At 42.9% G+C, this 13,500-nt stretch overlaps 1 protein-coding gene across 3 annotated transcripts in view; it reads left to right on the top strand.

Moving 5' to 3' along the window:
* Positions 1–12,857, top strand: part of XYLB (xylulokinase) — a 49,708-nt gene extending 36,851 nt beyond the window's left edge. For all 3 annotated transcript variants that reach the window (XM_046646622.1, XM_046646608.1, XM_046646614.1), the window contains 4 exons: positions 2,809–2,867; positions 4,322–4,409; positions 6,808–6,902; positions 12,459–12,857. In XM_046646622.1, the coding sequence (XP_046502578.1) occupies positions 2,809–2,867; positions 4,322–4,409; positions 6,808–6,902; positions 12,459–12,536 (320 nt within the window). In that variant the 3' untranslated portion in view covers positions 12,537–12,857. The remainder of the gene's footprint in view (positions 1–2,808; positions 2,868–4,321; positions 4,410–6,807; positions 6,903–12,458) is intronic.
* Positions 12,858–13,500: the final 643 nt, after the last annotated feature.

Below are 13,500 nucleotides of genomic sequence, written 5' to 3'. Positions count from 1 at the left end.
TCCCCAGTTAGTAGCTCACTTTTACTAGAGGGTAGGTCTTTCGCTTGAGGTCAGATGCTGCTTCTGCTCAGTGTGAGGGGGTGGAGAGAAGAGGCTGAGAGTCTTAGGATCCTGAAGTCATTAGGTTACTCTCAGCAGCAATACGTGAGGGTTCCCACATCCCCATCAACACTTACCATCAAGCACCTTTGAATCTTTTGCTTATCTGGTGGGTGTAAACTGGTATCTCAGTGTTGGTTTAATCTGTGTTTCTTTTTTTAATAATGAGTTTGAACAGCTCTTTGTAACTTTGGTTTTTTTCCTTTGTGAATTGGCTGTTTATATCCTTTCCCATTTTCCCATATTGGATTTCTTATTGATTTGCAGGAGTTTATTGCACACTTCGAATATTAGATCCTTGTCAGTTTTCTGTGTTGTAAGCATTTTCTATCAGTTTGTCTGTTAACCTTATTTATAGTGTCAGCAACTGAACAGAATTTTGATTAAGTTAAATTCACCAATTTTTCAGCTTCAATTTTATGCCTTTGAGATATTATGTGAGAGGTTTTCCCCTATTCCAGTGTCACAGCAATTTTGTTTTACATTTTCTATTCTTACTGTAACTTCTCTGTTTAGGACTTTGATCCATCTTGAGTCCCCCTTTGTGAATGGTGTAAATTGGGATCCAGTTTAATTTTTGCCCCCATGGTGACCCAGTTCTGTTTTCCCCCATTACTTGTGGTGCCCTCTTTATTGTTTATCAAGTTCCTATATATACCTGGGTCTCTCTCTGCACCCCCTTTTTCACTCCGTGGGTTTATTTGTCTGTTCTTGGGACAACCTGTATTGCTATGACTTTGCAGTATGTCTGTGTTAGTCTACTAGGGCTGACGAACCAAGTACCACAGACCGGGTGGATCAAACAACAGAAACTTATTTTCTCACACTCATGGAGGCTGGGAGTCTGAGATCAAGGTATCAGCAGGGTTGGTTTCTCCTGAGGCCTCTGTCCTTGGCTTGTAGGTGCCTGTCTTCTCCCTGTGTCCTCACATGGTCTTCACTCTGTGTGTCCTAATTTACTCTTCTTAGAAGAGCACCAGCCATATGGTATTAGAGCCCACTCTAATGACCTCATTTGAAGTTAATTACCTCTTTAAAGAGGTATCTATCTTTACCTCCAAATACGGTCACGTTCTGAGGTACTAGGGGTTAGAACTGCAACATATGAATTTTTGAGGGACATAGTTCAGCCCATAGCAATGTATTAATAATATGTAGTATAGCAATTTACCCCTTCCTACTTTTCTTTTTTTAATATTGTCTTAGCTGCTTATGGGTCTTTATTTTTCTGTAAATATTTTATAATACGTTGGTTCAGTACTGTAAAAATCCAGTTGGAATTTTTATTTAGGTTGCATTGAATTTATAAGTTAATTTGAAAAAATTGACACTTTTATAATGTTAATTCATACTCATCCAAAACTATGGAATATCTTTTAATTTATTTAGATATTCTTTTTTGTACTTTAATAACAGTTTCTATTTCTTCCTTTAAAAAAATGAATTTTTTTGAATTCAAAAACCTTCGAATTCAAATTCACATTTTTTGCTAAGGTATTTCCTGGCTACATTACATTTCTGGTTACCGTTGTGAATGGTAACTTGTTTTCTATCATATTTACAAGTCGATTATTGCTAGAAATGCCGTTGATTATTGTAAGTTGATTTTCTGTCTGGAAACTTTATTAAACTTTCATTAGTTTGCCTATTTTTAATTTTTCTAAGTAGATGGCTCATTGTCTGTAAATGATGGTAAAGTTTTATCTTTTCTTTCAGTCTTTATACATTTTCTTATTTTTGTTACCTTGTAGCATTGACTAGTATAACTAGTACTATGTAACAGTGTATTAAATAGTATGACTCTTTGTTTTGTTCCTAGTATTAGTTATCTATTGCTGTGTAACAAATTACCTCAAAACTCAGCAGCTTAAAACAACAGTGAACATTTATTATCTTACACAGTTTCTATGGGTCAAGAATTTGGGATTAGCAAAGTTCGGTGGTTCTGACTGAGGTCTCTCCTGAGACTGAGGTCAATATGTCATCTGAAAGCTTGACGAAGACTGCAGGATCTGCTTCCAAGGTGGGCCAGTTCACATGGCGATTAGCAAGAGGCCTCAGTTCCTCACCTTGTAGGCCTCTCCACAGGACCACTTGAGTGTCTTCATGACATGGCAGTTGGCTGCCCCCAAAGTGAGTGGTCCAAGATAGAGTGATCTACAACAGAGCAAGGCGGAAGCCTCAATGTCTTTTATGACCTAGTCTTGGAAATCACACTCCATCATTTATACAATATCCTACGGGTATCGAGTAAGCCCAATTGAATGTGAAGGGGAACTGCATGAAGGTAGGAATATCGGAAGTCAGGGGTCATTTGGAGGCCATTTTTAGGGTCTGGGAGGAACACCAGTCTTAAAGAGAATGCTTCTAAATGTTTCTCTTCAGAATGATGTTCGTTGTAAATTTTGGATATATGGCCTTTATCAATTTAAGTAAATTCCCTTTTATTCCTGGTTTGTTGAGAGATTTTGTTGTTTAATGATTTATAAAAAGTGAAGACAGTAAGAGGTGGGTGGGGCAGCAGCTTTACAGAAGATTACATGTGACAAGGCTGCATGGACAGAGCCGGCTTTGAGTCTCTCCCCCAGTCCCAATGATAAGCAAGAGGCGTTGGCCCAACACAAGCCCTCTGTGGCTGAAGAACTCTGGAAAACAGCCTTTACTGCCTTGGGAGACTTGTCACAGCTGTTTTTTTCTGTTTTCTTGCAGTGCCCAAGACAAAGATTTTGGCCACTGGAGGGGCATCTCACAACAGAGACATCTTACAGGTAAGTGCTTGTAGCAGGCCCTGCACTAGGGCCTCCTACACGTCTATTACTTCTAAGAGCCAGACACTCAGCAATAAGGATTGCCTATGTTACCACTCCTGAAGAGATGGGGGGCTCACAGCTCACACTCTCCCGGGAAGCCAGCTCTATTGCCTTACAGCTCACGCTGTGAGCAGGTTCTCTCTTATACTTAGGTGAAATCCACTGCCCTGTATAACTCCACTCTCTGATACCAGCACTGGTAGGAAAGTGCCTGTCCTACCACATGGCAAACCTTCTGACATCTAATGCCAGCATTCTTGTCTACCTCAAGGTTTCTCCCTTCCAATGTAAACATCTCTAATTTTCCGTTTCTCTTGTAATAGAGTTTCTAGACTTTGTCACTGTCTTTCTAGTCCTCTGTTATGCTGGAAATATATGACCAAAGGTGGAGTCAACCTGCAGATGTCTGACAATGAGGCTATCACATCGTGAGGCTGTCAGTATTTTATTGGAGTACTGAGCATTTTTGGATATAGCCTCATGCTGTCTTAGCTGTTTGAGTAACTGCATCAGCTGTTGACTTGTAGTATACCTGACTTAGGTAAGATTCTATAGAAGCAGAGCCTGAAATGGGAATTTTTATACAAGTGATTTCTTGGAGAGTGCTGCCAGGAGAAATGGATGCAGGTAGGTCAGGGGAAGAAGGAAAAACAAGGATGTGGTTTTAGCTGGAGTCAGCTTCAGTTCCATCCCATGGGGATATCTGGAACATGAACTATACCACAGGCTTGGTTCCACGTTGAGTAAGGGGGCCAACTGGCTGCCCTGGGGAGAGGTGAGAATAACTTCATGTGAGAGGCAGCCTCTGTTCATCCAAGAGCAATTCTTTTGAGGAAGGGCATCTGTGAGCCATCAGCAATACTCACAGCATCTGGGGGAGGGGCGCACACTGGTTCAATGAAGGGGATCCAGATGGAGCGTCAATGGCATCTAGTACTACACTACCTCTGGTCAACTAAGACTCCCAAATCTTTTCCATGTGACCTCCTCTTAGTACAGGTCCTCCATTCTAAATTCATGCAAATCATTTTTGGAACCTAAATGGAAAAGTTTATTTTTATCCCCATAAAACATGCCTTTGTTAGTTTGGGTTTGTTTGGGCTTGTTATATTAGTCTGATACCCAGCCATCTCCACTCTGACCCTTTGCTAAACATACTTCCTAAGTCTTCCTCCTTGTCTGTGATAAAATGGTTAAACAGTGCAGGGACAAGTTGGAGAGCTGTGGCCCTCCACTAGAGACTTCTCCCAGGTCATCCTGACCCTATTATCACCGGGGTGGCATGGCCAAGTGTATTTCCTTTAAGGCAGTAGAGGTGAAATGGAAGGCATCAGGAGACATACAAAGAAGGAGCCTGGAAAATGCATGCCAAAATGTCCGTGTTCCCTCTGAGGAAACTCTATTCTTTCCAGGTGCTTGCAGATGTGTTTGGTGCCCCAGTGTATGTCATAGACACCGCCAACTCAGCCTGTGTGGGCTCTGCATACCGAGCATTTCATGGTAGGTCGATGGATGGGGGACAGATGCCTCTGGAAGAGGTTGGAGCACTGGCTGGGCTGAGGAGGCTAAAAGGGGAGATTGGGATGTTCCCATTCTTTAGGGCCATTGGAGTCTTGGGGACATTAGCTTTATTTTTCTCCAACCCAAATCCTCTGTTCCTTTATTCTCTGCTTAAAGTGGGGAAAGAGAGACAGGGTCCTAATTGAATGAGGCCTGGTCAGACTGAGGCGTAGCACAGGGACATTTTGAAAGGACACAGGGAGTGCTTGAGGGCACACAGGCATGGGTCTGGACAGCTGGTGGGCAGGAGAGATGGATGACGTCCAGAGCCATCTTTTCAGCAAGAACAGGAAGTTGAGACAAAGGCGAAGGCTTCAGAGCCAAGCAGTCCAGGACCTTGGACAGCTCCATGGGGGCCCATTGCTCTCAAGGAGGCCTCGCTGAAACTCCGGATATCACAGGAATCTCCCCCATCTAGGCGAGTTCTGGCCGGAGCAGCACAGGCCCACAAGGTCGTTCTTCCTCCTACTGTTCTCTGCCTGTTCAGGCTGCTCCTTCGGCTGCCTGTGTACATCCAGGGCTTTGTCTTTTCCCTCTAGCAGTTCCATTCTTCATGCGTTTACTCTTAACTTTTTAACACACTTATTTAAACTTATGTTTTTCTATCAACATTGAGAATTAATTAAGGACCATAGCCTTCTCTTAATAATTAACCTCTTACTCTTTTATTCCCCTCTCTCTCCACCCTCTCCACCTCACCCCACCTCACTGCCACCTCCTGGATCACCTCCAAGATCATTGGGCAAGATTGTTGCGTTTTCAGTTAAACTTTACATCATATTGGCTTTTATTTGCATTTACCGATGAGATTTTCTTTCTTTCTTTTTTTGAGTCCCTGCAGTTTGTTTCTCCTTCTTCATTTCTATGCTAGTTTTGCTGGAATATACAACCTAAGTAAGTTTTTAAGAGAGAATTCAGTAGGTGATCATTTTCTGAGGCCTTATATGTGCAGTGAGGGCTTTGTTCCACCCTCCCAAAGAATGCTACCTTGGCTGAGCAAAGGACTCTAAGTTCAAAATACTTTTTCTCAGAACTTCAGAAGCACTGTTCCATAATCTTCCAGCCTTCAGTGTTGCCCATGAGAAGCCTGGGATCCTCTTCCTGTTCCTCCTTCTGCTGAAGCAGGAAAGCAATGACCCTTTAGGGACGCCACTGCTCTGCTGCACTGCGTTTCTTTTTTATTTTCCCTTTTCTGTGCCTATTTAGTTGTCAGAGGTTGCCTGGGGTACTGCCCTGCTCTGCCTTAGAAAACCAAAGCCTGGGCTAAGCCCTAGCACAACAGTTCCCACCCCGAGGCGTGTCAGCCACTTTATTTGGAGATCTGGGGATAAATCTCACACGCAGCCAGTCTGTGGATGAGTGAAGAGAGGACTATGTCTTTTGATTGGGTCTTCTGCTGGCCACCCCTCCCCTCACCCCAGCCGTTCATCCAACAGCTCTGAACTGGGATATTCCATCGTTCAGTTAGAAAACTGGGCCCCACATCTTCAGGGGGCCCTCCTTCACTCTTGGTGGTGTTGCATTTCCCTGTCAATCTGATGCTAATCCTTAAATTGCCTGGAAATTCCTCACTGTTTCTTGTCTACCTCTGGCAAGCTTTCCTCTTTTCCAGCCCTGCCACTCATTTGCTTGGTGTTTATTGAGTGCTTCCTTTATGTAGGCAGTGTGCTAGGCACCAGGGCTCTGCTGGAGACTCAGTCCCTGGCCTCACAGAGCTTCTGGCTTAGCAAGGAAGGGACCTTAAACCAATCTGTGGCCAGAAATTGTGAGAAGTCCCCTGAGGAAAGCAGATGGTACTTAGGGCTGGAGGGTTAGGGAGCCTCCTGAACAAGTGATATTCTTAGCTTCAGCTTATCTGAGGAGAATAGAATAGGTATGTGAAGGGAGGGGAGAAGAGCATTCTACATAGTGAAAAGGCTCTGAGGCAGAAGGAATTGTAAGAATCCCAGGGTGACTTGAATGCGGTGAGTGACAGGGCGAGTGGAGCAACGTGAGGGAGGAGCGGCAGGCGGACTCTCCCGTTCTGTCAGATGTCAGGCGTTAGCCTCTGGTTCTGTGACAGGCACTATCACAGCAAGCGAGACAGACGAGGCTTGCACTTGAAATTTTTCTTTCTCTGTCTTTTTTTTTTTAATGTTTTATTGAGGCACAATTTATGTGACATAAAAATCACCCAATTTTATGTGTGCAATTCAGTAATTTTTAGTAAATTTACTGAGTTGTGCAGCCATCACCATGGTCCACTTTTAGAACATTATGTCGCCCCAGAGATAAAATGCTGTTTCCAGTTAATGTCCTGCATAATGTGCACTGATATGAAATGAGCCTTTCCTTCTAGGCCTTGCAGGTGAAACAGATGTCCCCTTTTCAGAGGTTGTGAAGTTAGCCCCAAATCCCAGATTAGCTGCTACCCCAACCCCAGGAGCTTCTCAGGTAAGAGACCATCAGAATTTAGTCATAGCATTTGCATTGTGAAAACCAACTAGGTTCTTTTTTCCAAAAGGTAAGTTTTTCTTTGTTACCTACCTTGAAGTTGATGTGCTCAACTAAAGGGGAAATTCTACTTTTTTTTTTAATTGTCAAGGAAGCAGAGGAAAAGAAGCCAGGTTGTCAACTGAGATTCACAGGTCCTGCTGATTTTATAGCCCCAGGGGTCAGATAGATTGCTGGGCATATCTTCATTGCTCCGAATGCCTCAGGGTGGGCCCTTCCATTTCACCCAGTTACAGAAGCCACTGAAACACTCTTCACCTAAGCACAAGACGTGCTGGGTTTCTAGCACTCAGATTGGAAGTCTGGATCCAAGACAGTTGTTCAGTCACTCGGGCCAGGAAGTACCTATGATGTCAGATCCTACTTATTACGGGTTGGATTTCCCAGAAAGCAGCCTCTGAGATGTGGATTAAGATGCAGGAGATTTATTAGAGGGCGCTTTTGGGATCTACATATGTGGAAGGAAAAAGGAGGAGGCAGGACTGAGCACAGGAGGAGGTGACCTGCAGTGTAATCTCACTGGAGCCCTCAGCCCATCCTGCAGGAAGTTCTTAAGCTGGGATGACCCTTTAGAGTTTTACCCTGTTGGGTGAGGGGGCCAGGCCTTTACACCATGGGGTACCATGTCAATCAGTCATTGTATGCAGGTCACATCAGGATGGGGTAAGGCAGCTCTCCTTTAGCTGAAACAATCCCCAAAGAGGGCTGTCAGCTGAGGGCTGGGAGAATAAGTTCTTCCTTTCTGAATGGCAGTCTGGGTGGTATGCCACACATCCACTACACCACTCTTCCTGTTTGTGGAAGGTTCTTGCAGCCCAGGCGCAGAGGCAGCACAGACAGAGCGCTTTATTACTCACAGTACAGCAGGCAGCATGAGCTTCATGCTTGCATCGGTTTTCCTTGGCCCTGAAGTGCATGGGATGATGTGGAGTGGGCCCAGGTAGATATGTGCACACGCTATGTCTGTGTCACAACTGAGGGACCCCGGGCTTAGGAAACCCCCAGCCTTATAAAGGAGCTGCAAACCTGCCCAACCTTTGCCCCCAAAGGAGATATTATCTTTATTATCCTGGTCAGCAAACAAATTTTCTCTCTGCCCCAGAGGGCAACACTCTCTCTGTCTTCCAAGACTGTTTGCTATACAAACATCCTTAAAAAGATAGTCTGGAACTAAAGCTGTCACCAGAGGTATAGAAACACCATGGAGAATTATCTCCCAGCATATCTTGGAGCAGAAGCTCATGCTTTCCAGGTGACCAGATAACCCACATGTAGGTATGCCCAAGCTTCTATTATTTTCTGTTGTGTGTCCTTATGTTTGATGCAGCTCAATGCAGTGGAAAGATCCTACATTGAGATAAAAGGTCTTTGGGTTCTGATTCTTATTCTGCCTCTCCCTCACGATGTGACATTCATGTGACCTTGAGCAGCACTCCTCATCTCTGAACCTCTGTTTCTTCATCTGTGAGGTGGGGACAACATCTCTCCTGCCTTCTTTTAACCTAATTGTGAGGCTTAAAAAGAATCCTTGACTATAATGGCTTTATTATGTAACAGGAAGGCTGAAGGTAGTTGCTGGTGTTGGTTCAGTGGTTTAACAATGTCAGGGCTCTGGGTCATGTCCCTGAAGTTCTCCAGATCAGCAGTGGACAGTGGGAACATCAGGAGAGCCACATGTGCCATTTTAAATTTTTCAGTTCTCTCATTTTTTGAAAAGGTAAAAATAAATGACTAATTTTAATAATATATTTTATTTCATTCAGTATGTGCAAAATATTGTCATTTCAACATGTAATCAATACGAAAAATTGCTAATGTGATGTTTTACATTCTTTTTTTTGTATGAAGCTTTTGAAATCTGGTGTGCATTTTGTGCTATAGCACTAGTCACGTGTCAAGTGCTCAAAGGCATATGTAGCTTGCGGCTGCCATATTGGAGAGTGCAGCTCTAGATGTTTCCAGAATGATCACAGGATGTCTGCAGCTGCTCCAGACATCGTGTCTCCCCACAACTGTCTTCACTGGTGGGAGTCAGAGCATGGCCTTGGCAGAGTCTCTCCTCACACACTTCTTGCTCATCAGGGAGAGACAGATGGGTCTGTACCCTCAGCTCCCCCACAGACGACCACTTGGTCATCTGGTCAGCCTTGGCTGTAAGAAAGGCTGCGGTAGGGTCTGGCTCTTTCGTCCTTTCTGGAAGGTGACCAGCAAGGAAGAAGGTAGTTGGGGAGAGCTTTAGGGCAACAAATGGCTGCATCTGCCACATTACAGATAGCAAATACTCAGTGTATGTACCGCCACTGTCCCTGGCTTGCCCATGACCAAAGTCACTCACAGCTCATGGAACTCTTTACCATTATATCCAAGTATAACCTTGGAATCCTTCTCAACACCAGTTTGCAAGCAGTGACACTCTGTCATTTTTGGCGTAAGTGACCTATTTGAGGACTGGACTGTAAACTCTTCACAGCAGGGCAGCATCTCTGCTTTCTGTCTATGGCAGCTACAGCAGTGCTGTGCTGAAGGGGAAACTCAAAACAGCAAGAGTGTTTTCTTTCTCAGCTCAGCTGAATGTTGGAATTTCCTCCTTGGAGAAGAAAATCAAAACCCCTTCCATCCTCTGACGACATTCACAGAGCTGCTCCAGCTGCACCAAGAGTGGCCCTAGTTGCATAATCAGTTACTAAAGTATTTGATGTTGGAGCTAATTAAGCCAAATTAAGAAGCAATGGGATTGCCATGAGCTGCTAGTGATGTTTATGAGTCCCAAGGAAATCTGAGTCCCTCGGTCTCAAGTGTATCTTGTCTGTAAGACAACATGTGCTCACCTGAAGTGTACCTACATTTCTACAGAGCCACAGGCAAAAACAGCTTTAAAAAAAAAGGAATGAAGGATAAGAATGTGAGGTTGTATTTCTTTCTGGTCTTTTGTCCCTTGTTGGTTTTGGTTTATTACACAGCACACTGCATATATAATTTTTTATCCCGTTTCTTTTAAAATTCTGCATTACAACATAAGTATTTACAATCTTAAAAATGCATATACACATTATTTTTTATGACTGTAATATTTGATCTGGCAAATGAAACATAATTTACTTGACCATTTGAGAGTGGTTGCTTCCAGTTTTTCAATTATTATAATTAACCCCGTGTGGGTAAAGGGTTAACAAAACCTTTTCCTATTCTGCATGAGAATTTGACCTTTGCTTAACTTTTTTTTTTAATTTTTATTGAGTTAATGATAAGTTACAATCTCGTGAAATTTCAGTTGTACATTATTGTTTGTCAGTCGTGTTGTAGGTGCACCCCTTCACCCTTTGTGCCCACCCCCACCCCACCTTTCCCCTGGTAGCCACTAATCTGTTCTCTTTGTCTACATTTTTAAATTCCTCATATGAGTGGAGTCATACAGAGATTGTCCTTCTCTATCTGGCTTATTTCACTTAACATAATTCCCTCGAGGTCCATCCATGTTGTTGCAAATGGAACGATTTTGTTCTTTTTTACAGCTGAGTAGTATTCCATTGTATATATATACCACATCTTCTTTATCCAGTCATCTGTTGATGGGCACTTAGGTTGTTTCCATGTCTTGGCTATTGTAAATAATGCTGCAGTGAACATTGGGGTGCATAGGACTTTTGGAATTGCTGACTTCAAGCTCTTTGGATAGATACCCAGTAGTGAAATGGCTGGATCGTATGATAGTTCTATTTTTAATTTTTTGAGGAATCTCCATACTGTTTTCCATAGTGGCTGCGCCAGTTTGCATTCTCACCAGCAGTGTATGAGGGTTCCTTTTTCTCCACAACCTCTCCAACATTTGTTACTATTAGTTTTAGGTATTTATGTCATTCTAATGGGAGTAAGGTGATATCTTAGTGTAGTTTTGATTTGCATTTCCCTTATGATCAGCAATGATGAACATCTTTTCATGTGCCTATTGGCCATTCGTATATCTTCTTTGGAGAAATGCCTGTTCATGTCTCCTGCCCATTTTTTGATCGGGTTGTTTGATTTTTTGTTGTTGAGTTGTGTGAGTTCTTTATATATTATGGATATTAAGCCTTTGTCAGATGTATGACTTGCACATATTTTTTCCCAGTTAGTGGGTTGTTTTTTTGTTTCAATCCTGTTTTCATTTGCCTTGAAGAAGCTCTTTAGTCTGATGAAGTCCCATTTGTTTATTCTATTGTTTCCCTTGTCTGAGAAGACGTGGTGTCTGAAAATATCCTTTTAATACTGATGTCAAAGAGTGTACTGCCTACATTTTCTTCTAGAAGCCTTATGGTTTCAGGTGTCACCTTTAGGTCTTTGATCTATTTTGAGTTTATTTTGGTGAATGGTGAGAAAGAATGGTCAATTTTCATTCTTTTACATGTGGCTTTCCAGTTTTCCCAGCACCATTTGTTGAAAAGACTTTCTTTTCTCCATTGTATGCCCTCAGCTCCTTTGTCGAAGATTAGCTGTCCTTTGGTTAACTTTTTAAACTAGGTTTCCTTTGGGACTTATTAAAAATGGATAATAAATTAATAAAATTAATTACATGTCATAAAATTAATAAAGAATGTCACAGGCAACATTACTTATGTAAAAATGGCCTTTAATTGGGAAACTGCAGCTGGAGTAGGAAAACCATAAATACCTGATGGGAAGTCATACTTAGTGCTTTCCTGAGTGCAGTGACGTCTCATGGGCATGTCTCTTGCTTATGGAGTTGTTACAAGAGATAGACCTGTGAGACACAAAGTTTCAAAGCCAAGGTGGTTCTTGCACCTGTTCAATCTGGATTTCGTCTCCTTGTACCTGAGCTATAACCTGGGGGGCGGGGAGGGGAGAAGGCAGGGAGATGAAGAGACCCTTTCCTGGACACCTGTGCAAACTGCTATAGGGACCACTACATGGTCTCCCATTGAAGAGGAGCGCCTGCAGCTACTGTGCCAACAGGTATGTTTCGCCAGTGTATCCTTTTGAGGGCCAAGGTGTGGCCCATGGTAGTCTTATGAGTCTCAGTGTTTAGTGGTGTCTAAGAAGGCCCTTGGTTGGCCTAGCACCCTACATTTAGGATTATTTCCTTAGGAGAGCTTTGCAGTAGTAGCATAATTAGGTCAAAGGCAATGGGAATTTTTCAAGCCTCTTAATACAGATGTAAAGTCAAGTTTATTTCCAAAAGGGTTGCACCACCAACTTCCACCAGCTGTGCAATAAGACAGCCATTTCCAAGTACCTTCATCAGAATTTTTTTTAATTTTGTAGATTTGGTAACAAAAATTTGCTTCTTGTCATAATTTGCATTAAAAAATATCTTAAACTATAGGTTTGAGGACTACTAGCATTTTGTCTTTTGTGAATTGACACTTCTTTTCTTTTTTTGCCTAGCAAAAAAATTAAGTTGCAAGTAAATGGGATGTAAAATTTTAAAATTGAAAGTTGCAAAAATGTGCAAGAGACACCTCCCCCTCCCCATTCTAAACTGTTCTTTCCACCCCCCAGGTCTACGAGGCCCTCCTCCCGCAGTACGCCAAGCTCGAGCAGAGAATCCTGTCCCAGACCCGGGGGCCTCTGCAGTGAATTCTACAGGCCCAGGTGCCCCTGTTAACCCTGCCTGCCCAGACTCACTGATCCTACTTGGAGATGGGGCCCTGGACAGTAGGGATCTTCTTCCTTGTTCCAAGCGGCCCTGTCTGCCCACCTGACTCCTTGCAGCGTTGCAGCCCTGCGTGGGACCACCTTGAAGTCCGCCTTAGCACATCTTCCTGAACATAAATGGGCTACTTGTATCCCTGGGCCCTTGTGCCCAGAGCTGGAAACCATCTCTCTTTTCCTGTCTTTTATCCCGGGAGGCAGGATAACACTGAGTCTGGGATATGTCCAATAAAAATTATGACTTTCCCCTTTTGAAGCCCTCCTCCATACCCTGACCCACATTTCTCCCATCCCGTAATGTGACCCCACTGTCCATCCTCTTTCCCACACCCTGACTCTTCAGCCATGTCTCTCCCACACTCTGAGAAAAATTGCCACTGGTTGAGAACCACTGACCTGGAGACTTGATCAGATGCATATGTGATTATTTTCCTTTTTATGTAAGACATCTTCATACATGGTGTTATATTCTTCCATCAGGAGGCACATAATGCCTCGTTTTCTCTCTTTTTCTTTTGATGCTGAACTGGCTCCATTACTTCACTCAGGATATAATTTTGTTATTCTTCATTTATTATCTGGGATTCTTCTATCTGAGAAACATCCCCCATCCAGTTATCCAGTTGGTATTGTTTATATAGGCAAGGCAGAATAGATGGATTCTTTCCTCTTTATTCACCAGTTTTCAAAATAATGAGTTGGTTCCTGAACATCCTCTTATAGCAACTAGATTTTTATTTTTAGTATTAATATGATACATTTAATATTTTGTCTTAATCCATTGTAGTAATTATTCTTAGCCTGTCTTCTTTTTGATAGCCATTGTCTCCAGCTTTTCTCCTGCTTTCCTGATCTGTAATTCATTCTTCTTCTTCAGTGATACTTCCGC

The sequence above is a fragment of the Equus quagga genome, chromosome 1 (assembly GCF_021613505.1).
Source record: "Equus quagga isolate Etosha38 chromosome 1, UCLA_HA_Equagga_1.0, whole genome shotgun sequence".
NCBI classification, from domain to species: Eukaryota; Metazoa; Chordata; class Mammalia; order Perissodactyla; family Equidae; genus Equus; species Equus quagga.
Note: the sequence above shows the minus strand (reverse complement) of the source record. Positions and strands in the feature narration are given on the sequence as shown.